General features: G+C 49.1%; 1 protein-coding gene across 1 annotated transcript; it reads left to right on the top strand.

The window, feature by feature from the left end:
• Nucleotides 1-723: 723 nt before the first annotated feature.
• LOC132831242 (GTP-binding protein Rhes-like) lies at nucleotides 724-25,231 on the top strand. Its single transcript, XM_060849254.1, has 3 exons — nucleotides 724-952; nucleotides 17,878-18,157; nucleotides 23,931-25,231. The coding sequence occupies exons 2-3, from the start codon at nucleotides 17,887-17,889 to the stop codon at nucleotides 24,467-24,469; spliced, it is 810 nt and encodes a 269-aa protein (XP_060705237.1). The 5' UTR covers nucleotides 724-952; nucleotides 17,878-17,886; the 3' UTR covers nucleotides 24,470-25,231.

The following is a 25,231-nucleotide window of genomic DNA, read 5'->3' on the forward strand; positions in this document are numbered from 1 at the left end:
CCTCCAGCCCCTACACCCCTCACTGTCCCTGTAACCCCCTCCAGCCCCTACACCCCACTCTGTCCCTGTAACCCCCTCCAGCCCCTACACCCCTCTCTGTCCCTGTAACCCCCTCCAGTCCCTAAACTCCTCTCTGTCCCTGTAACCCCCTCCAGCCCCTACACCCCTCACTGTCCCTGTAACCCCCTCCAGCCCCTACACCCCACTCCGTCCCTGTAACCCCCTCCAGCCCCTACACCCCTCTCTGTCCCTGTAACCCCCTCCAGCCCCTACACCCCTCACTGTCCCTGTAACCCCCTCCAGCCCCTACACCCCTCTCTGTCCCTGTAACCCCCTCCAGTCCCTAAACTCCTCTCTGTCTCTGTAACCCCCTCCAGCCCCTATCTGTCCCTGTAACCCCCTCCAGCCCCTACACCCCTCTCTGTCCCTGTAATATCCCCCAGCCGCCTATATCCCTCCTTAACTCTATCTGCCATCTTCTCCAGCCTTCTCTGTCTCTGAAGCATCCTCCTGTCATTCTCTCTCTGACCGCGTGGTTCCTCTCCATTCTGGTGTCCTGCGTGTCCCGGATTTCAATGATTTAAATCCAGATTTAAGTTATTCCCCATTGGTGGTTCCCTATCCAATCCTCACCCCTCCCCGCTTGAGTGAGGTTTTTTTTCCCCCAGTTCCTCTTTCTGCCTGCGCGGGAGAGGAGCTGCGAGGCCGGGGCGGGCGCTATGGGAATGCAGGTTGCTGTTGTTGTGGCTGGCGGCTGAGAGCCGTGTGCCCGGTGATAAGGGAGGGTCTTGTTGCAGAGCCGCCCCGTCCGTGTGCTGGGAGTGAGCTGCTCACTGGGCTCCAGCCGCAGCCATTCGGGCCATCCTCAGGCTGAAGGGGGCATGGTCCCCGGGCAGTGAGCCCCCTCCCTGCAGCTGCCGGACACAGGGGCCCAAGCCCCGCCACAACAAAGGTTCGTCTGTCGCTGCGCTGCATCCCTAGCGCCCCGTTTGCCCTCCATCTTCCTGTTCCCCCCTCCCTATATACCAACCTCCCCCCCCCCTCCTTCTCAATCCCTGCTCCCTATTAGCCCCCAGCCCACCTCCCCAGAAAGCTGAGATCCAGAAGGAAATTAGGCAAATACTCAGTTCCATCCCAATTTCCCCCTCCTGTCATTCCCTGTCCCCCCCCGTCATTCCCTGATTCCCCCCTTGTCATTCCCTATTTCCCCCCTGTCATTCCCTGATTCCCCCCTTGTCATTCCCTATTTCCCCTCCTGTCATTCCCTGTCCCTGGACATTCTCTGTCATTGGCCCCACGACATTCCAAATTCCTCCGTCATTCTCTACTCGCCTCAGTCATTCCCCATAATGTCCCCTCTCATTCTCAATAGAATCCCCCGCTGTGCCCCCTCCCCTCTCTGTGTGCCCCCTCCCCTCTCTGTGTGCCCCCTCCCCTCTCTGTGTGCCCCCTCCCCTCTCTGTGTGCCCCCTCCCCCTCTCTGGGATGACCTTGCCTCTGCCGCCGCTTCCCAATCCGCCCGGAGAGCCCCTCACTGCAGTCGCTGGTTGACACCAGCATCCCCACCCCCAGAGAGCGCCAGGGACACGGTGTCCCCCAGCCCAGGGGTGTGGGGAATGAGGAGCCGGGCAGCACCGGGACTCCCTCCCTGGGTGAGCAGTGGGTGCAGGGAGCCCGGGAGCTGCTGCAGGCTGTGTGCAGGGAGAGAGGGTCATTGCAGGAGGCTCTCCGGTTGTAAGCAGCAGCACCGCTTACGGCAGCTACTTAGTCCTTTACAGTGATGGAATTTATGCAGTGTTGTGGCTGAACAGAATGTTTGACATTGTTTTGGCTTAATTCAGAATGTTTAACACCATTTTGCAACTTTTTGGGTTGAAATATCAATGAGAGGGTCAAACAGCACATTTGAGGTCAGCTCAGAAATGATTTGGCTTACTTCACATGCAGTTATTGCAGATTTCCATGTGTTTCAATGTTTTTTGCTGGTGTGTTGGTGGACTCAGTTTCCCCACTTTTATCGCAAGATTTTATCTGATTAATTTTATATTACTTATGTCGTCCTTCCAGCACAAAAATTCATTAGAGTTGGGAACAAATTCCTTTAATCAGTTCGTTAATTCAGTGTATATTCTTGAGAATTCAATTGAAACGTTTCCTTTATAAACAGAAAACGGTTCTGACTGTCAAATATTCTTTGTGGTTTAAGTCCTTGATGGTCTAGAATTTGTATGGTACCCGAGGTGCAGTCTCTTGTTTCATTTAATGTACCTGTTTTTCTGAACATTCTTTGTGGAGGTAGATTAATGCTGCAGAACCTGTAAATCTTTTTAATCGGTGTTATCCCAGAGTTTGATTCCGTCAAGCACGCTCTGTTTTGATTCTACAATTAATTATGTTCAGCAGTCCATGTTGAAATTTATCTGTCACCTATTGACCCAATTACCTCATTGGTTTAAATATATTCTGTCATTTTAGCACAGGAACCAAAGTATTCCTGTGGTATTTGACCTTTTTTTTGTTACATACTTGTCTTAGATGACAATGGCTCGAAGGTAGAAGACAGAGGGTGGTGGTGGAGGGTGGTTTTTCAGACTGGAGGCCTGTGACCAGTGGAGTGCCACAAGGATCGGTGCTGGATCAACTGCTTTTCATCATTTATATAAATTATTTGGATGTAAACATGAGGTATAATTAGTAAGTTTGCAGATGACACCAAAATTGGAGGTGTAGTAGACAGCGAAGAGGGTTACCTCAGATTACAACAGGATCTGGACCAGATGGGCCAATGGGCTGAGAAGCGGCAGATGGAGTTTAATTCAGATAAATGCGAGGTGCTGCATTTTGGAAAGGCAAGTCTTAGCAGGGCTTATACACTTAATGGTAAGGTTGTGAGTGCGAGTGTTACTGAACAAAGAGACCTGGGTTCATAGTTCCTTGAAAGTGGGGTTGCAGGTAGATAGGATAGTGAAGAAGGCGTTTGGTATGCTTTCCTTTATTGGTCAGAGCATTGAGTACAGGAGTTGGGGGGTCATGTTGCGGCTGTACTGGACATTGGTTAGACCACTGCTGGAATATTGCGTGCAATTCTGGTTTCCTTCCTATCGGAAAGATGTTGTGAAACTTGAAAGGGTTCGGAAAAGATTTACAAGGGTGTTGCCAGGGTTGGAGGATTTGAGCTACAGGGAGAGGCTGAACAGGCTGGGGCTGTTTTCCCTGGAGCGTCGGAGGCTGAGGGGTGACCTTACAGAGTTTTATAAAATCATGAGGGGCATGGATAGGATAAATAGACAAGGTATTTTCCCTGAGATGGGGGAGTCCAGAACTAGAGGGCATAGGTTTAGGGTGAGAGGGGAAAGATATAAAAGGGACCTAAGGGGCAACTTTTTCATGCAGAGGGTGGTACGTGTATGGAATGAGTTGCCAGAGGATGTGGTGGAGGCTGGTACAGTTACAACATTTAAGAGGCATTTGGATGGGTATATGAATATGAAAGGTTTAGAAGGATACGGGCCAAGTGCTAGCAAATGGGACTAGATGAGGTTGGGATATCTGGTCAGCATGGACTCGTTGGACCGAAGGGTCTGTTTCTGTGCTATATATCTCTATGACTAAAGAGATATCACTTTGAATAAACATCAAACAACAGCTACAAACATATTACTAATCCATTTAAATCAGGAGAATGTTAAAATACCAGAGAATCGTATTAAATGTTAATAATTATTTGACCATTATTGCAAGCTGTAATTTCAACAACTTGCATTTACATAGCTTCCCTACTAAGCCCAAAGCAGAACAAAGGAACATTCTCCAATGAAATCTGACAAGAAGCCACACAAGAGATATTGTGACGAATAATCAGAACCCTGATCAAATAGGCAGGACCTGAGGAGTGTCCTGTTGATCACTGAGAGGTCTGTTGCAGACAGCTTTATGGAAGGGGTTTTCATCATTGGGGCCCTGGGGACCAGAATAAAGATGGCAATTTCAGGGAATTCGAAATTCCTGAAGGAGGAGGCACCAGAATCGCAGGAGTCCACACAGAATTCTTCAATTGGTACAGGGTCTGGAGGAGGTTTCAGTGTGGAGGGGAGAGGGACATACTCCTTGCGGAAATAGGGATCTAAGTGGGCACACGGTTCCAGTTGTACTTATCACTGTATGTGGTGACATGGCTTAACCAAAATAAAATCAAACACTGGACTCCTTTTTATTGGTTGGAAAAAAATGTAAAGAGACAATAACAACTGTAGATGCTGGAATCCAAAGTGGACAGGCAGGAGGCTGGGAGAACACAGCAAGGCAGGCAGCATCAGGAGGGGGAAGAAGTCAACGTTTCGAGTGTAACCCTTCTTCAGGATTGGGGGTGGGTGTGAGGGGGGAGCTGCAGATAAAGGGGATAGTGGGGGCAAGGTGGGGAAGTGGGGAGAGGTGGAGACAGGTAGAGGGTACGACCTGGTTGGTCAATGGGAGGAATGGATCCGGTTGGTGGCTGGGAGGGGGAGGGGCTGGGAAGGGAGTCAGGGGTTGGGGGAGGGAGGTTATTTGAAATTGGAGAACTCAGCGTTGAGTCCTGAGGGCTGTAGGGTGTCCAGGCGGAGGGTGAGGTGTTGTTCCTCCACTAGGCGCTGGGGTTGGTTGTGGCAATGGAGGAGGCCAGGGATGGTCACGTTGGAAAGGGAGCGGTTGGGGGAATTGCAATGGACGGTGACTGGGAGGTCAGGTCAGCCCCTGTGGACCCAGCTGTGATGCTCGGTGAGCTGTCCCTTAAGTTTACATTCGCTCTCCCCGATGTAGGGAAGACCATCGGGAGCACCTGATGGAGTAAAGTAGGTTGGGGGGGGGGGGCAGGTAAACCTCTGTCCCACCTGGAAGAACTGTTTTGGGCCCAGGATGGAGGTGAGGGTTGGGGTACCGGAGGGGGTTGGGCTACCAGAGGGGGTTGGGGTCCCACAAATTAGAGGAACAACACCTGATCTTCCACTTGGGCAGCCTACAGCCCGGAGTACTTAACATTGAGTTCTCCAATTTCAAATAACCTACCTTCCCAGTCCCTCCCCCTCCCTTTGACCAACCAGGTCGTACCCTCTACCTGTCTCCACCTCTCCCCACTTCCTCACAATGTCCCCCCCCCCCCCCCCCCCCCCACACACACACACACACAGTCCTGGAGAAGGGTTATACCCAAATCGTCAACATCTCCCCCTCCTGATGCTGCCTGGCTTGCTGTGTTCTTCCAGCCTCCTGCCTGGAGAGAATATAAGAGCAGGAAAGCTGTATTAATCTTGTTTCAAACTGGCGTTAAATACTTGAAGTGCAGGGTACAGCTCAGGTTCCATGTACAAATGATTCTGTCACTGGGCAGCATCCTGTGAAGAATTACAAAACTGATATGTGAGCTGAGGATTGGGCAGGCTGTGATATTTTAAGGCTGATCGAAGTCTTGAATATAACAGAAGAATTTGACAGAGATATTTCTACTTGAACTGGGAGCATCAACATCAGAAAATCACTAAAACGGGGGAACCTCAATTATCCGGCATTTGATTATCCGAACATCGGATTATCCGGCAAAACCGCAGGGTCCCGATGCTCGGCTAAACTATGTTACCTGGCATTCAGTTATGTGAAATTCGATTAATCGAACGACATAGTCCCTGCCTGTGTCATTCTGTTAATTGAGGTTCCTCTGTATATCCAACAAGGGATTCAGGAGATAGGTCTCCATATGAAATATGCGGGGAATGTGGGATACGCACCTTCCATGAGGGCTGGAGGTGAATGACATAGCCGCATTTAAAGGGAGGTTGGATAGACACATGGAATCACAGGAGATAGTAATGGCTGACGTTAATAGGAGGGGAAGCTCCAGGGAGTGGTCAGGCCGGTTTCTGTAAGGTATCCTCGGTGTCATTTCACCGTCACTGGGAGATGTGCCATTTCTGTATTCACTTGACAAAAATCCAAACATTCTCCAGCCCCCTCACCTCACGATGTTGACTCTCTGCCTTCCTGCCTGTTGTGGTCTCCAGGTGCAATGCATGAAGAGGTTAACCTAGTGGGATCTCCTGAGGAGCTGCGGTTGGCCTGGCTAACAGAGCCTTGACTATTGCCCCAGACAGCACCTTTTCCACTGTAGGACTGATGCCTCAATCCGAGTCTATCTGGATGGGTGAAAACTTGTGGTGATGGGTCTCTGAGGAAAGGGGGAGGGGGAAATAGGCTCACAAGTGTCCTTTCTTTTTGAGGTCAACGGTCATTTCTCACGAGGGTCCATTCTTCCAGTTGGTTTCTTGTTTAAAAAGTTGCAATTGAATCAAAACTGTTAGCTAAGCACAGTGCAAAGTGTAGCAGTGTGTAGACCCTGGATTGATAACAGAGGGTAGCAGTGATATGTCAACTCCCCCAGGGGTGTGGTGGTGTGATGCTTTGTTACTGGGTCAGTGATCCTGAGAATGTGAACTCGGATGTTTCAAAATATAAAAGCTGGGATTGGTTCTGGCACTGTGAAGTTGCCCGATGTTTGTAAGGATTCAACTGGTTCATTAATTGCCTTTGTACTAGGAAACCTGCTGTCCTTCCCCAGTCTGGGTGTACTCGTGACTCCTGTCCCACACAGGATGCAGCAGGGTTGGTATTCAGCTCATCATGCCCACACAGCTCATCAAATGAACATCATTACCCACTAACAATCTCCATCACCGAGACCTGACACCTTCTCCAAACTCCCCCCTTGGCCACTGAAACCAAGTTCTGAGGATGAACAATGATTTTAACAAAGGAGGAACGTAGAGGTGAACAGCTTGGAGAAACAGTGCACCACTTCAGATGATTTTGGTTTGAAGATGTTGGCTCTCGCTAAGAGTGAAGCAATCTGCTGAACTGCCTCATCCCTTCCCTTGGACAAAAAGCCAAAACCAAACCTCCCACGAGACGTCTCCTTACCTCAGTCCTGAACTCTTCTCTTTCAAAGAAACCATTCCATGTGACAGGAAATATCACAAACTGTTCCGCCTTAGCCTTCTTGACAAACAAAGTTGACAACATATCCTCCTCCAACATGGGACCACTGCCTTCTGTGTCCCCTCTCTCTGCAACTGAGTCCTTTAACACTAAGACAGGAGTAAGCCGTACAGCACTTCAAACCGGCTCTGCCATTGGATCGGATCATGCCTGATCCAAAATTCCTCACATCCACTTTCTTGCCCTTTCCCTATCACCCGATTTCCCTGACTTGATCAGGAATCTATCTCAGCCTTAAATGTACACAAGGACCCTGACCCCCATAGAGTCCATGGGGCAGTCTCTGTGGTAAGGATTTCGGAAGAGACTCAACCCTTCGAAGAAATTCCTCATCCTCTCCATCTTAAATTGGGGCCCCTTTACTCTGAGACAATGCCCTCTGCTCCTGGAATCTCCCATGAGGGGAAACATCCTCTCAGCATTGACCCTGTCCAGCCCCTATGTTTCAATGAGATCGCTTTGCGTTCTTCTGAACTGCAGTGTGCAGACTTCCAATCGCTTTAGCCTTTGCTCAGAATACAATCCCTCCATCCCAGGGATCACACTAGCAAACCTCCTCTGAAGTGCTTCCAATGAAATAATATCTCCCCTAAAACAGGGGAACAAAATTACTCTCAGCAGTCCAGATGTGGTCTCATCAGGACCTTGTACAATTGCAGTAAGACTTGCCTACTCTTATTTTCCAACTTGGTCCTTCACCATTACCACTAGACTTTACAACCTTGTAGTCACCTCTCCTTATACTTTCTATCCAGCTCCATGACAACTGTTGTCACGGCTTCAGAACGACGGTTTCAGACTGTTGCTGGAGTATGAGATCTCAGATTTTGTGCGATGCACCGTTTTGGTTTTTACAACAATGCACTTTTAATAATTTTCAGGGGTCACGGTCTAAGGATAGAGGACAGGCCATTTGGGACGGAAATGAAGAGAAATGGGGCAGCACGGTGGCTCAGTGGTTAGCATTGCTGCCTCACAGCGCCAGGTTCGATCCCTGCCTCAGGCAACTGTCTGTGTGGAGTTTGCACATTCTCCCCGCGTTTGTGTGGGTTTCCTCCGAGTGCTCCTGTTTCCTCCCACGGTCCAAGGATGTGCAGGTCAGGGTGGATTGGCTATTTTAAGTTGCTCAGGGATGTGTAGGTTAAGTGTATTAGTCTAGGGTAAATGTAGAGTAATAGGGGAATGGCTGAAAGATGTGTTGCTGGAAAAGCACAGCAGGTCAGGCAGCATCCAAGGAGCAGGAGGTTCAACGTTTCGGGCCGAAACATCGATTCTCCTGCTCCTTGGATGCTGCCTGACCTGTTGCGCTTTTCCAGCAACACATTTTCAGCTCTGATCTCCAGCATCTGCAGTCCTCACTTTCTCCTAATAGGGGAATGTGTCTGGGTGGGTTACTCTTTGGAGGGTCGGTGTGGAATTGTTGGGCTGAATGGCCTGTTTCCACACTGTAGGGATTCTATATCGAGGTGAGCCCGTGGAACTCTCTGCCGAGGAATGTGGTTGAGCCCAAAACATGGAATGTTTTCAAGTAGTTAAAGTCAGAAGTCACACGACACCAGGTTATGGACCAAGAGGTTTACTTGAAACCACAAGCTTTCGGAGCACTGCCCCTTTGGCAAGTGGAGTTCGACTATAACTTGATGTCGTGTGACTTCTGACTTTGTCCACCCAAGTCCAACCCTGGCACCTCCGTATTCAAGCAGTTAGGTATAGATCTTGGGGCTAAAGGGATCAAAGAGTATGGGGAGGATGTGGGAACGGGGGACTGAGGTGGATGATGAGCCATGATTTTGAATGGGGGGAGCAAAGCAGGCTCGAAGGGCTGAATGGTCCACTCCTGCTGCTGCTTTTTTGGTGTGTTCCTGTCTTTAAGAATTGTACAAGTCATTGTTGAGTTTTGTTTGACAGCACTCAGGTGAAACACTTGGGGATGTTTATTACGTAAAGCAGAAACTCTTCCCTCCCACTATGACCCCATTTCAAGGCTTGAACTGCGTCATTACTCCTCAGTGAGAACTGGGAGAGCGGGAGCTGAGGGAGGCCTGACTGTGAGAGCAGGAAGGCAGCTGTTACAACTCAGTCAGAGCTCCACTGCCTTTTGTTTGCAGCGCTCAATCCCAGTTGGCATCCTGACCCTCACTTTGGGAAGTCCTGATGTAAAGGCATATAATAAATACCAATTGTTGAGGTATTAGAATGTTGCATTGTTTAGGGGGGAAAAAAAGACAAGTTTGCGTTGAGAACACTTTCTGGAATGATGTGGTTTTGAGAATGTTTCAATTTTAAGACTTTGGGCTGCAGTTGTTAAATGTTGGATGTTCTGGTGAGCCAGCGTGGCTATTTTAAACCCAGCTCACGTCTCTCCAAATTGATTATGTTCTTTGATTAATTAACACAGGGAATTGATGACTTGAGTGCTGCTGAGTACTTGAACTTTCAGGGGGGTGAGTCATGTGACATGACAAACGAGCCTGTTTGCCAGCCCTCTGCGCAGCAATCCAGTCAGGCCCACAGCCCGGAAACTTTTTTGTCCCCCTCCCAAGCGTCCTTTTGAAATCATTGATCATTTCCTCAGAAACATCGAACACAGGAGCGAGAGTAGACCATGTGGCCCTTCCAGCCTGCTCTGCTACTCAGTACGATCATGGCTGATCATCCAACTCAATCCCCTGTTACCATAGAAACATAGAGAAGAGGAGGAGGAATGATTTTGCCCCCATTTCTATTGCTCTCATGAGCAGTGAGTCCTGGACATTACCATTTACTGCATTAAAATAAAATCTTCACCAGCTCCAATCCCACAACTGTACCAAAATCTTAAACCTGTTTTCCCCTTAATCCTTCAAACAGAACAAACTGTCCTTGATGTTTAACTGCCACGTCACTGACTTGTTCAAATGGTTTTGAAGGCATCAGATTCAAGGGGCTGCAGCAGACACAGAACTGAATGAGACAGAAAGCATGGCTCGTGATATTTTAGACAGAAGGGTCAAGATTAGAGTGGTGCTGGAAAAGCTATCGAGTGGGTTGGTGCGAGGATCAGTGCTCCTTGCTTGACAGCGGTCAGTGCCTGAACTTGGGTATACACGGGGTAACGGCACAGAACAGGAGGATAGTAACAGGAGGATGGAGACGGGCTGCTGAAAGGGCAGATGAATCACAGCAATGTGGCAGAGAGATGTTGAATGCTTCATTTTGAAAAGGGCAGACAGAGTAATAAACTGGCGCAGCTTCTATCAGTATTACAGTAAACGGCATATTTTTCACTGCCAGTCTTTGAAGTTAGGAGAGCAAATTAGTGCAGCTATTCAGAAAAAGCTTTCTGGATCATAGAATCAAATAGGGCAGAGGAGGCCCTTCGCCCCATCAAGCCTGTACTGCCAACAGTATACTCCCACCTGCACTAGACCCACAGCCTTAAATGTCAGGACATTTTAAATGCTTGTTCCAAGTACTTTCCAAAGATTAAGGTTTCCCATCTCAACTACCCTGCCCGTCATCACGTTCCAGATTTCCACCACCCTCTGTTTAAAATGTCTATCCTTAAAAAAGTCTCCTCTAAACCTCCTGACTGTCACTTTAACATTATGCTCCCTTGTTCTAGGCCCCTTGGTGAAACCATCCAAGCCCCTCTACACCTCTCAGGTCCCCCCCTCAACATTCTCTGTTCCAAGGGAAAGAAGGCGAAAGTGGGTGCTGTAGATGCTGGAGAGCAGAGTTGAAAAGTGTGGTGCTGGAAAAGCACAGCAGGTCAGACAGCATCTGAGGAGCAGGAAAATCAACATTTCAGGAAGGAGGGGCTCCTGCCTGAAACATCGATTCTCCTGCCCCTCGGATGCTGCCTGACCTGCTGTGCTTTTCCAGCACCACCCTAATGTTGACTCCATGGAAATGAACCTGAGGTCACCCAGCCCCCCTCCATTTCAGGCAGCATCTCCAGGGCAATCACATCACATCCTGAGCTTCCTAACAGATGTGGTGTGTACAAAATCAAATCCGTTATACCGAAACTTGTTTTTACTTAAGGGAGCAATTAGAATCTGAATCATTCTTGCGTGGTGGCCTTTCAGCCTGCCAGGCCTCTGCGACTATTCCACTAGGTCCACCTGCCCACTGTTTCCCTGGAATAGTACATTCCATACCCGAACCGTGTGTGTGCGTGCGTGTGTGTGCGTGCTTGTGGAGGCAGGGAGAATTCCTAGTGTCACTATGGTTTCTTTTGACAATAACATTAAATCTGTTCCCCTGATCTTTCCCACCCATGGGAACAGATTTCCTTCTCCTGTCTACTCTGCCCAGATACCTCGTGAATTTAAAAAATTTGATCAAATCTTTCCTCTACCTTTCCACCCCCTGCCCCACCCCTCCTCCATCCTGTCCATGTCATTCAAGTCCCTTGTCCCTGGAACCATTTCTGCAGCCTCTCGGAAGTCCTAAGAGTCAGAGATGTACAGCACAGAAACAGACCCTTTGGCCCAACCCGTCCATACTGACCAGATATCCTCATGTCACCTCTTCCAATTTTCCAGCACCCAGCCCATATCCCTCCAAACCCTTCCTATTCATATACCCATCCTAATGCCTCTTAAATGTTGCAATTGTACCAGCCTCCACCACATCCTCTGGCAGCTCATTCCATACATGTACCACCCTCTGTGTGAAAAAGTTGCCCCTTAGGTCTCTTTTATATCTTTCCCCTCTCACCCTAAACCTATGCCCTCTAGTTCTGGACTCCCCCATCCCAGGGAAAAGACCGTGTCTATTTACCCTATCCATGCCCCTCATGATTTGAGAAACCTCTATAAGGTCACTTCTCAGCCTCCAACAATGCATGGAAAATATCCCCAGCCTATTAACCTTCTCCCTTTAGCTCAAACTGTTCAACCATGGCAACATCCTTGAAAACCTTCAGAAAAGATCTACAGGTTTTACAACATCCTTCTTAGAGGAGGGAGACCAGAATTGCACATAATATTCCAAAAGTGGCCTAACCCATGTCCTGTACAGCCACAACATGACCTCCCAACTCCTATACTCAATGCTCTGGCCAATAAAGGAAAGCATACTATCCTAGCTACTTGAGACCCTTCACCATCGTTCCCACAGCACAGTGCCCCGGGTTGTATTGGACATTCCCAGAGAAGAAATGGTTTCTCTGACTCCTCCCCATTATTGTGCTTGTAACTAGCATCATCTCAGGCAGATCACCTGAATCCCAAAGATCAACAAGCCATATTGGTGTAATCTATCCTCTTAATCCAATCTTTTTTTGCGTTAGCTGGTGAATCTGCACTGAATCCACTTTTAGGCCAATATCTCTTTCCTGGGGTGGTCTGATCAAGAGTGCTTCCAGCTGACCAATCAGAACTTCCAGCTGACCAATCAGAACTTCCAGCTGACCAATCAGAACTTCCAGCTGACCAATCAGAACTTCCTGCTGGATCTGGAGTGGACTGTCTGTCTGATGGGGTAACAAACCTTCCAAAGGGAATTGGACAAATACTTAAAAGCTCATTCAAACAGCTAATGCAAGCATGATGGACTGAATGGCCTCCTGTCCTGGATGATTACTTAACAATATCAACAAGGAACAAGAGGAGGCCACTCAGCCCTTTGAGACTGCTCCAGCCTTCTATAAGATCATGGCTGATCTGAAATGAACCTCAACTCGTCCTCCCTGCACAGTATGTAATCATGAATCTGTCTACCTCTGCCTTCAAGATTCTGCATCCATTGCCTTTTGGAAAAAGGAATTCCAAAGATTCTTAACTCACACAGGAAAAATGTTCCCTTATCTCTATTCTAAATGGAACGAGCACTTGTTTTCAAACCATGACCTCTAGTTCTCCCACAAGAGGAAACATCTTTCCAAATCCACCCAGTCAAGTCTCCTCAGACTTTTGTTTCAATTAAGTCACCTCTGACTCTTCAAAGCTTCAGAGGGGTTTATGTCCACAATGTCGATTCTCCTGCTCCTCGGATGCTGCCTGACCTGCTGTGCTTTTCCAGCACCACATTTTTCAACACCAAGCTCTCGATTCCGTACTGGCAGTTTTGAACGGTAAAGGACATGTCGTTCAAAGTTTGTTAAGGGTTGGCAAAATTAGCCAAACTCAGTGCATTCCAAAACCCGTGAGACACTGATGTCCAGTTGTAACCTGGGAATATTTCATGTCTGGAGCGTATGATGTGGAGTGGAGTCGCTGGTTCTACATAAATGAGTCTCCGCTGATGAGATTTCTCCAGTATTTGAAGTTCATTTCCACCACGGAGGGTATCCTGCACTTTTTAACCACACAGGGACAGGAGAAGGCCATTCCACCCATCAAGCCTGTTCTGCCACTCATTTAGATTAGGTTTTGGTCATCCACCTATTTGCCACTCTCCTACATTCCCCTTTGATGTCACTTGTCTCTAGACACCGACTGATTTCTGTCGAACCCTGCTCAACACTGAGCTCCCACAGCCCTTTGGGGTACAGGATTGAAAAAAGGAGGACAGAGGGTGACTGTGGCAGAGCCTTGGAGACAATGGAGGGTGATAGGGCAATGGGGCTGGGCGGGAGCATATGATAGGCACAGGCGAGATGCACAATAGGTACCAAACTCGCCCTTCACAAGCCAGGGTCTGTGGAATTCTGCTGTGTGTAGCTCACTACACTACCCTAACCCTCACTGAATTAGTCCAGTCCAGAGTAGGAGACCCCCGATAGCCTCGCACAATACCACGAGGCAGTCCTGTGTCACTGCAACTGGACCTGATCACGTCAAAGAACCATGGTTTTATAGGGGCTTCTAAAAACACAAAGGACACCGCAATCCCACAAAACGGGACAAATACAAAGACCAACAAAGGGCCACAAAGCAGTTTCGTGGAGCGGCTGAAAAGGATTATGGAGTGGAACTTGCAAGGTACAGAAGAGACAAAACAAAGAGATTTTATAGTTATATAAAGAGAAGGTGGCTGGTTACTGAAGGGTGAGAGAGAGTGGGGATATCACTAGTGACGATAGGGAAATGGCAGGTATGCTGAATGATTATTCCGTTTCAGTGTTCACAGTAGGCAAAAAAAAGGATACCTTGCCAGAAATCCAAAAGAAATCCCAAGGATCAGGGACTGGGTCTGAATAACGTTAGCTTCAGTAAATCATCAATAAAAGAGCTGAGAGTGACAAATCTCCAGGACCTGATGGTTTCTGTCCGAGTGTGTGTTCGGAGGGCACACTTCTGATGTCCGAACCATAATCTTTCCGAGCTTCCTGGATTCAGGAATTGTACCTTTTGGATTAGAAATTTGCTCATGTCACCCCGCTTTTTAAGGAGGGTCACAGAGGGAAACCAGGAACGTACGGTTAGCCTAACATGTGATGTAGAAACTACTGGGGTCTACAATCGAGGGCAGGGGAACTGATGGGTGGATGGATGTTGACTTTTGATGAAGTCTGTCACACGTGACTGTTAGCTAAGGTGAAAACCCAAGAAATTGAGGGCAAATTACTTTCATAACTAGATAGGAAAATGGCTTAGAGGGTGTGTACTCACATTAGCAGGATGTGATGAGTGGTTAGTGGGCGGCACAGTGGCACAGTGGTTAGCACTGCTGCCTCACAGCGCCAGAGACCCGGGTTCAATTCCCGACTCAGGCGACTGACTGTGTGGAGTTTGCACATTCTCCCCATTTCCTCCGGGTGCTCCGGTTTCCTCCCACAGTCCAAAGATGTGCGGGTCAGGTGAATTGGCCATGGGAAATTGCCCGTAGTGTTAGGTAAGGGGTAAATGTAGGGGTATGGGTGGGTTACGCTTCGGCGGGTCGGTGTGGACTTGTTGGGCCGAAGGGCCTGTTTCCACACTGTAAGTAATCTAATCTAAGTATCCTGCAGGGGTCTGTGTTGGGACCTCAGTTATTCACAATGTTCGTTAACGACTTAGATAATGGTGTAAAAAGTCAAATAAACAAATTTACTAATGACACAATTGGGCAGCATAAAATTAAAACCAGATATTGGTCGGTTTAGGTAAATGGACAGAGCTGCAGCAGATGGATTTTAATATAAGCAGACGTGAGGTTATCCCTTTTAGACCAAGAAAGGAGAAATCAGGTTTGTTGCAGAAGGCACAATGTTAAACACAGTGGGTGTACAAGATGATTTAGGGGTTCAGGAACATAGCTCTTTAAAATGCCATTAATGGGTGCAGAAATAGTCAAGGCGGCTAATTGGAATGCCAGCTTTCATACCTACACAGCTGGAGTATGGGGGTGCTGCAGTTGTATAATCCCTATATAGCCCCTAACAGTACTGTGAGCAGTTCGGGACACCACACCTTAATGAAAGATGTTTTGGCCCTGGACAGAATTCAGTGCAGGTTTACAGGGTTGATAGTGACTAAAGGGGGAGGGGGGGCTGTGAGATAAATGGGGGAGGGGTGTGGGAGGTGGGGCTGGGGGGAAGGTAGCTGGGAATGCAACAGGTAGATGGAGGTGGGAGTGATGGTGATAGGCTGGGGAGGAGGGTGGAGCAGATCAGTAGGAAGGAAGATGGACCAGTAGAACCGTTCCACCCTCCTCTCCAACCGTCACTTTCACCCCCAATCTTCATCTACCTCCCACTCCCCCAGCCCCACCCCCTCCCATTTATCTCTCAGCCTTATTCATAATGAAGGGCTTATGCCCAAAACGTCGATTCTCCTGCCTCTCGGATGCTGCCTGACCTGCTGTGCTTTTCCAGCACCACACTCTCGACTCTGATCTGCAGCTCTCGCTCTCTCCTTACAAAGATGATACTTGGACTTCAGGGGTTAAGTTCTGAGGAGAGATTAGATTAAAGATCTAATTTATCTCTAGAAATTAGAAGGGTGGGGGAATGATCTAATCCGACGCCTTCAGGGTATTAAGAGGGAAAGACAGGGTAGAGAAAGATGAGCTATCTCCACTAGTTGGAGACTCTAGGACCAGAGGGCACAGTCTAAGAATTCGGGCCAGGCCATTCAGCGGGGAGGTATTAGAAAGCACCGCTACTCACAAAGAGTGGTGGAGGTTTAAACTCTCTTCCTCAACAGCGATCGATGCTAATTCAATAGTTAATTTAAATCCGAGACCTGTTTTTGTTAATCAAGGGTATGGAGTTAGATGGGCCTTGGCAGACATATGGAGTCAGGTCATAGGTCAGCAATGACCTTAACAGCAGAACAGTTCAAAGTTTGGGAGAAGATTTGTAGCTCGGGTGCTCGTTGTTGTGGTTCTGTTCGCCGAGCTGGGAATGTGTGTTGCAGACGTTTCGACTGGGACAACACTACTATAGGACAAGCCAAACAGAGAATGGCCAGGGAATTCCTAGAGGCATGGCACTCATCCACAGATTCAATCAACAAACACATTGACCTAGACCCAATATACTGCAGCGGACAGCTGGAACTGACAACCGGAAACAGCAGAGACAAGCCACTATAAATGTCGGAGGAAACATCACAGAAGCGCTTCACAGGAGGCTCCCAAGCCCTGAGGATGTCACCTAGACAGGGGACGAAACGTTTGCAACACAAATTCCCAGCTCGGCGAACAGAACCACAACAGCAGAACAGTCTGAAGGGGCTGAATGGCCTACTCCTGTTCCTATATCTCCCCCAACCCTCACTGATACAAAACCAAAGTGATGGACAGTACCTTCCCGCGTGTGCACACAGGACACTGGTTAGAGCTCAGCTGGAGGACTCTCCACGCTCAAGGAAGACTGTGCACATGTTATAGACAATGGTTCCAGGGTCTACAGCCACACACAAGATTGGAAAGGTTGGGACTGTTTTCCTCAGAGAAGAGAAGGCTAACAGGAGATTTGATAAACGTTTTCAAAACCGCGAAGGGTCCTGACAGGGTGGATATGGAGAAACTGCTCTCACTCACAAACCGACTGAGTACCAGAGGGGAACAGTGTTACACACAAACCAAATACAACCAGAGGGATACCTTTTTTTCCAGATCAAGGAGTTAGGGTTGGAAATGCGCTGTCTACAAGTGTTCAACTGGAGGCAGTGAATGGTTATTCATGGAGAAACTGTGCGCAGTGTCACAGGCAAAAGGCACAAAGTCAAAATTGCCGTGATCCAGTTTGTTTCTGGGTTCACACACAGCATTCCATTCATCCAGGTACAACAGGTGAGAGACATCCGGACAGATCCGCGGACAGGAAGGGTTTAGAGGGATATGGGCCAAACGCAGGCAAATGGGACTAGCTCAGATTAGGAAGGCTGGACCAAAGGGTTTCTTTCCGAGCTGCCTGACTCTCAAAATATTGGGCAGACGTGAGGGCTGCAGATGCTGGAGATGAGGGTCAAGATTAGAGTGGTGCTGGAAAAGCACAGCAGCTTAGGCAGCGTCCGAGGAGCAGGAAAATCAACGTTTCGGGCAAAAGCCCTTCATCAGGAAACTTAAAAACATTGGTAGCTGGGATGTGGTGTCAGTGGGCCAAGCCACTATTTATTGCCCATCCCTAATTGCCAAGAGTCAAAGGTCAACTGTGATGCTTTGGGACTTGAGCCAGACCAGGTAAAGATGGAAGATTTCCTTCCCTGAAGGATAATCGTGAACCAGATGGGCGTTCTGATGATCAACAATGATTAGGTGGTTGCCACGAGGCTAGCTTTCATTCCTGAAAATAAGTTTCCCTATCGACCTTTGGTGGGATTTACCCCTATCGACCTTTGGTGGGATTTGAACCTATATCCCTGTGTCTGTACTCCCATTACAGCACCACCCCTCCACAAAGAGACAGCATCGGTTAAACTGTGAGTTGTCGTTGCATCGGGAGCTATCCAGCAAGACGTGCAAACATTAGCAAATCTCTCTCTCCCTCTCGTCCAGGTGAAGGCCATGATGAAGACTTTCCACTCCACTCCTGCCATGCTGAATGTTCCAGCCAAGAATTCCTACCGGATGGTTATCCTGGGAGCCTCCAAAGTGGGAAAGTCTTGTATTGTCTCCCGTTTTCTGAACAGCCGGTTTGAGGAGCAGTACACTCCGACCATTGAGGATTTCCATCGCAAGGTCTACAACATCCGCGGGGACGTCTACCAACTCGACATCCTCGACACGTCCGGGAACCACCCCTTCCCCGCCATGAGGCGGCTCTCCATCCTCACAGGTGGGTTTGCACACGCACACACACACACACACACACACACACAGACAGCACACAGAGACACACACACACACACAGAGACCCACATGCACATAGAGACAGACAGACAGACACACACACACAGACAGACCCACGTGCACACAGAGACAGATAGATAGACAGACACACACACACACAGATCCACATGCACACAGAGACAGATAGATAGACAGACAGACACACACACACAGATCCACATGCACACAGAGACAGATAGATAGACAGACACACACACACACACACACACACAGACCCACACGCACACAGAGACAGACAGACACAGAGGAAAAGAATCCCTCGATCTCGCTCTTTATCAGGATTACATTCTATCGATCTGTTTCCAACCAATTACTAATCTCATATCACCAAAACACAGACAATTCGGGCAAAGTGCGTGGGCTGTAGTGAGGGAGTGGGTGTGAGGGAGTGGGTGTGAGGGAGTGGGTATTCAGGTGTTTTGGGTCTAGAAACTGATTAGGAAAGAAGTCCGAAAAACAATTGTGGAGGCAAAATTAAAGTACAACGTAATATTCACAAGGAACTGTGAAACAGACTAGTTCCAATATCTATGTAAACACCACAATTATTAGGCTGGGTATAAGGCCATGAAGAGAGACAGATGATAACCTGCATGTTGTTGAACTGTTACTCTCCCTTATCACAGGGAGACGGACATTCTGAGCATGGCAATGAAAGAAAGAGAGAAGGGGAAAGGGGATTTAATTAATAAACTCATTATACAGAGAGGAGGAACGTGTGGTCTGGATGGATTGTACCCACACACAGTGCGGTAAAGGATCAGTGTTTACCGTGGAGAAGGACATGGAAGATTTAGAATGTGGGGAGTAGATGGTGACATCTTTAAAAATGTCCATATTATGGAGGTGGAAGTGCTGGATGTCTTAAAATGTATAAAGGTGGATAAATCCCCAGCTCCTGATCAGGTGTTCCCGAGAACTCTGTGGGAAGCTAGAGAAGTGATTGCTGGGCCTCTTGCTGAGATATTTGTATCAGCGATAGTCACAGGTGAGGTGCAGGAAGACTGGAGGTTGGCAAACATGGTGCCACTGTTTAAGAAGGGTAGTAAGGACAGGGAACTATAGACCGGTGAGCCTGACCTCGATGGTGGGCAAGTTGTTGGAGGGAATCCTGAGGGACAGGGTGTACATGTATTTGGAAAGGCAAGGACTGATTAGGGATAGTCAACATGGCTCTGTGCGTGAGAAATCATGTCTCTCAAACTTGATTGAGTTTTTTTGAAGAAGTAACAAAGATTGAGGGAAGAGCAGTAGATGTGATCTATATGGACTTCAGTAAGATGTTCAACAAGGTTCCTTATGGGAGACTGATTAGCAAGGTTAGACCTCATGGAATACAGGGGGAACTAGCCATTTGGATACAGAATTAGTTTGAAGGTAGGAGACAGGGTTGTTTTTCAGACTGGAGGCCTGTAACCAGTGGAGTGCCACAAGGATCGGTGCTGGGTCCTCTACTTTTCATGATTTATATCAATGATTTGGATGCAAGCATAAGAGATACAGTTAGTAAGTTTGCAGATGACACCAAAATTGGAGGTGTAGTGGACAGCAAAGAGGGTTACCTCAGATTACAACAGGATCTGGACCAGATGGGCCAATGGGCTGAGAAATGGCAGATGGAGTTTAATTCAGATAAATGCGAGGTGCTGCATTTTGGGAAAGCAAACCTTAGCAGGACTTCTACACTTAATGGGAAGGTCCTGGGGAGTGTTGCTGAACAGAGAGACCTTGGAGTGCAGGTTCATAGCTCCTTGAAAGTGGAGTCACAGGTAGATAGGATAGTGAAGAAGGGCCCCGATGAAGGGCTTTTCCCCGAAATGTTGACTCTCCTGCTCCTCAGATGCTGCCTGACCAGCTGCGCTTTTCCAGCACCACACTCTCGACTCTGATCTCCAGCATCTGCAGTCCTCACTTTCTCCTAGTGAAGAAGGCTTTTGGTATGCTTTCCTTTATTGGTCAGAGTATTGAGTACAGGAGTTAGGAGGTCATGTTGCAACTGTACAGGACATTGGGTTAGGCCACTTTTGTAATATTGCATGCAATTCTGGTCTCCTTCTTATTGGAAAGATGGTGTGAAACTTGAATCGGGTTCAGAAAAGATTTACAAGGATGTTAATCTTGGGGGATTTGAGCTACAGGGAGAGGCTGAGTAGGCTGGGTCTGTTTTTCCTGGAACATCAGAGGCTGAGGGCTGACTGTGTAGAGGTTTATAAAGTCATTAGGGACATAGGATAAATTAGACAAGGTAATTTCCCTGCGATGCGGGAGTCAGAACTAGAGGTCATAGGTTGAGGGTGAGAGGGGAAAGATATAAAAGAGACCGAAGAGGCAACTTTTTCACACAGAGGGTGGTACGTGTATGGAATGAGCTGCCAGAGGAAATGGTGGAGGCTGGTACAATTGCAACATTTAAAAGGCATCTGCATGGGTATATGAATAGGAAGGGTTTGGAGGGATATGGGCCAAGTGCTGGCAGTTGGGACTAGATTAATTTAGGATATCTGGTCAGCATGGACGAGTTGGAGCAACGGGTCTGTTTCCATGCTGTACATCTCTAAAACAGCTGGACAGTACATGTGATTTCTGTATTTAAAAATGAAGACAAAGCAATTCTAAGAAGGTATAGAGTTACGTTAGTGGTAAGGAAGATAATGGAATTCTTTGTCAAAAATAAAATAGAAAAATATCTAAAAATTGACAATATAAAATAAGAGCAATGTGCGTGGATGTCAAAGAGTAGTCATGCTGGATCATGTAGATGAGTACAAACTGGTAGATGGAACATATTTGTAATTTCAAAACTTCTTTAACAAGGTACCACGTAGCAGTATGGAGCCACAATCCACAAAGAGCGATTGGCAGCTCTCTCCACGACAGAGTGATAATTGATGATGGATAAATTGAGGGTAAGCTCAGGAGGCTCCCAAAGCAGGTGCAGGAATTAAACCTGGGCTTTTTTTCCTGCATTCACAGTCCAATTATGTCACTAACTGACTCCTCACCCATTCAAGTGTTGATTGATGTGGGGGGTCAGAGGAAGAACAGCAGAACTGGTCGGTTCAAGGTCATTACGGAGACTGGTGAAAAGTATCAGTGGTGATAGAAAAGCACAGGTCAGGCAGCATCTGAGGAGCAGGAGGGTCAACATTTATTTGGCAGAACCCTTCATCAGGATTCAGTTTTTCAAAGGCATTGGTGCTGGGATCACTTTTGGTCATTATTTAGATCAGGCAGATAGTGGGGCGACTATACCACTCCGGTCATTCAGAAGCTCAAGCTATTTGATGTCATCCTCACAGTGGAAGCAAATCTCACCACGACAGCTGGTGGGATTTAATCAAAATTCAGAGACTCAAATGATGACAATTGAACCCATCTAGTTCACCAGTGTCCTTAAGGAATGAAATCTGCCAACCATACCCAGTCTGGCCCACGTGTGGCTCTAGACCCACAGTGTTGTGAAATTCCTTCTGAAATAGTGCAGTAAGCCAACTGGTCCAAAGGCAGTGGGGGCAATAAATGCTGTGGCGCTTATATCCTGTGAAAGAATTTCTAAATATTATTTAGATTTGAAAATGGGTCCTTTCCCTAGGATGGGGGATTTCAAAACTGTGGGGCACATTTTTAAGTTGTGAGGAGAGAGATTTTTAAAAAAACGACATGAAGGGGCAAATCTTTTACACAGAGGAAGTGGTGTTTATGGGTACAATTACAACATTTACAGGACATTTGGATGGATACATGAATAAAAAGTGAGGTCTGCAGATGCTGGAGATCACAGCTGAAAATGTGTTGCTGGTCAAAGCACAGCAGGTCAGGCAGCATCTCAGGAATAGGGAATTCGACGTTTCGAGCATAAGCTCCTGATGAAGGGCTTATGCTCAAAATGTCGAATTCCCTATTCCTGAGATGCTGCCTGACCTGCTGTGCTTTGACCAGCAACACATTTTCAGCTGGATACATGAATAGGAAAAGTTTGGAGGGATATGGTCCAGGAGCAGGCATGTTGGACTAGTTTATTTTGGGATTGGTTTGTTTAGTTTGGGATCAGCTTGGACCCAGAAGGTCTGTTTCTGTATTGTGTGACTCCGAGTGTTAGATAAAGGCCCTCAGCCTGAAATGTTGATTATCCTGCCCCTTGGATGCTGTAGGAGTTGCTGTGCTTTTCCAGCGCCACACTTTTCAACTCCGAGTGATTGATGACATAATCTGGGAGGAGAGGTGAAAACAAACGGTGTTAATAAACTTGCAGAACGTTAGATGGGAAATGAGCTTCAGTGGAGTTAAAGTTGAGACGGTGCACTGTGGGCAGGAGGATGAGTGAGATCAGAAACCTGTGGGAGAGTGTGTCCGGGCGGCCTGGAGGGTGAACAGATACCGCTCACTGGCGGCAGGGCGGGCCATTCTCCCGATCCTCGGACTGTACCCGCCTTCACCGGGATCCGGGTCACAGTCCGCCCGGGGCTGGGGGGACGGCCTGGGGGGGGGGGGGGGGGGGGGGGGGGGGGGTCATGGGGGGGGGGTCATGGGGGTGGGGGGGGGTCAGGATTGATCAGCCCCTACCTGCTCCTGGAGGATATTTTTTGAAGCTGCTGTGACTTTTGTTTCATTCGAGGAGCTTCAGTCCCTGAGCAACTGACCCTCCCCCAGGGAGGGGGTTTCCGGTGTGTGCAGCACCCTGTGTGTCCCCCCAGTGGAGGCGGGCTTCCGGTGTGTGCAGCACCCTGTGTGTCCCCCCCAGTGGAGGCGGGTTTCCGGTGTGTGCAGCACCCTGTGTGTTCCCCCAGTGGAGGCGGGTTTCCGGTGTGTGCAGCAGCCTCTGTGTCCCCCAGTGGCGGCGGGTTTCCGGTGTGTGCAGCACCCTGTGTGTTCCCCCAGTGGAGGCGGGTTTCCGGTGTGTGCAGCAGCCTCTGTGTCCCCCAGTGGAGGCGGGTTTCCGGTGTGTGCAGCAGCCTCTGTGTCCCCCCGGGGCGGCGGGTTTCCGGTGTGTGCAGTACCCTCTGTGTCCCCCAGTGGAGGCGGGTTTCCGGTGTGTGCAGCACCCTCTGTGTTCCCCCAGTGGAGGCGGGTTTCCGGTGTGTGCAGCAGCCTGTGTCCCCCCCCAGTGGAGGCGGGTTTCCGGTGTGTGCAGTACCCTCTGTGTCCCCCAGTGGAGGCGGGTTTCCGGTGTGTGCAGTACCCTCTGTGTTCCCCCAGTGGAGGCGGGTTTCCGGTGTGTGCAGTACCCTCTGTGTCCCCCAGTGGAGGCGGGTTTCCGGTGTGTGCAGCAGCCTGTGTGTCCCCCAGTGGAGGCGGGTTTCCGGTGTGTGCAGCACCCTCTGTGTTCCCCCAGTGGAGGCGGGTTTCCGGTGTGTGCAGCAGCCTGTGTGTTCCCCCAGTGGAGGCGGGTTTCCGGTGTGTGCAGCAGCCTGTGTGTCCCCCCAGTGGAGGCGGGTTTCCGGTGTGTGCAGCACCCTGTGTGTTCCCCCAGTGGAGGCGGGTTTCCGGTGTGTGCAGCAGCCTGTGTCCCCCCCCAGTGGAGGCGGGTTTCCGGTGTGTGCAGTACCCTCTGTGTCCCCCAGTGGAGGCGGGTTTCCGGTGTGTGCAGCACCCTCTGTGTCCCCCAGTGGAGGCGGGTTTCCGGTGTGTGCAGCAGCCTGTGTGTTCCCCCCCGCGGGTGGTGCTGTGTGTGTTACTGTCTGTGTCTCTGTCGGTTCCAGGCGATGTCTTCATCCTGGTCTTCAGCCTGGATAACCGCGGCTCCTTTGACGAGGTGGAGCGGCTGCGGAGGCAGATTATTGAGTGTAAGACCTGCCTCCGGGACAAGGCCAAGGCGGCGGCGGCGGCCGCGGTCCCGATGGCGGTTTGCGGGAACAAGGTGGACCGGGCCGAGCTGCACCGGGAGGTCCGGGCCGAGGAGGCCGAGCGCCTGGTGGCCGGGGACGCCAACAGCGCCTACTTCGAGATCTCGGCCAAGAAGAACTCGAACGTGGAGGAGATGTTCCGGGCCCTGTTCACCTTGGCCAAGCTGCCGGATGAAATGAGCCCGGCCCTGCACCGCCGCCTCTCCGTCCAGTACTCGGAGGCTCTGCACCGCAAGTCGTTCCGCCTGCGGCGCGGGGCCAAGGAGCTCGGCGCCTTCGGGATGGTGTCGCCCCTGGCCCGCAGGCCCAGCCTCAACAGCGACCTGAGGTACATCAAGGAGAAGGTGCTGGGCCGAGGGCAGGACCGCCAGCGAGAGAAATGCCTCATCCAGTGAGTCCCGGCCCCAGAGCCAGCCCTGACCCAGCTCCTGGTAACTTTCACATCATGTCAGTATCAGTTTATTTCCCGGTGTAAGACCCGAGGGATTGCTCCAACTGTATCTGGGTCTGATCTCTGCAAAGTGCGGGCCATTGCAGCTCATTCCCAACTCTTGGCTCCTTCAAGACATGGGGTGGGTTGTTTCTGCTGTGGACAACTGTCCGTGTTGGTGGCTTCACGTTTATTTCAATGTACTTTATTGGAATGAGATCCGTTCCTTTCTAAAGTATCATCTCTAACCCTACTGCTGAATGTTTACACTTTACTCAATCTGTCTGTTCCAATCCTATTACCTCCTTCCTCCATGAACCACTGTCCTGGCAACTCCTCTCTGGCCAATGTCCCATCCCTCCTCTCAGCTTCTCTTGCCTCCATCACTCAACTTGTGCTCACTGTCATACTCTTGTCCACAGTTTTCACCCTCCCCACAGCTCTTGTCTGCTGTTCTGACCCCTGTTCAATGTCCCATCCACACTCCCTTACCCTCCCTTTCTCACTAACACCCAGCTCGTGTCCAATTTACCTCCCTCTCTCTATACATTTCTGACCCTATCCACTGAGTTTCACTGCACTCTTCCAGGGCACAATGATGTATTATATCTATTCCAACCCTGGGCATCTTTCGATTCTGTCCATTTCTCATTTCTTTCCCTCCAGCTCATTCCATTCTGGTTATGCTTTCTGCAGCGAGATTCAATAAAGTTGAAACTTGCCATAA

The sequence above is a fragment of the Hemiscyllium ocellatum genome, chromosome 33 (assembly GCF_020745735.1).
Source record: "Hemiscyllium ocellatum isolate sHemOce1 chromosome 33, sHemOce1.pat.X.cur, whole genome shotgun sequence".
In the NCBI taxonomy this organism is placed as follows: Eukaryota; Metazoa; Chordata; class Chondrichthyes; order Orectolobiformes; family Hemiscylliidae; genus Hemiscyllium; species Hemiscyllium ocellatum.

Excerpts from the sequence above, each read along its gene's own strand:
- LOC132831242 (XM_060849254.1), top strand. The coding sequence starts at position 17,887 with ATGATGAAGACTTTCCACTCCACTCCTGCCATGCTGAATGTTCCAGCC. Across the intron at positions 18,158-23,930 it reads GCGGCTCTCCATCCTCACAG|GCGATGTCTTCATCCTGGTC; the intron begins GTGGGTTTGCAC and ends TGTCGGTTCCAG.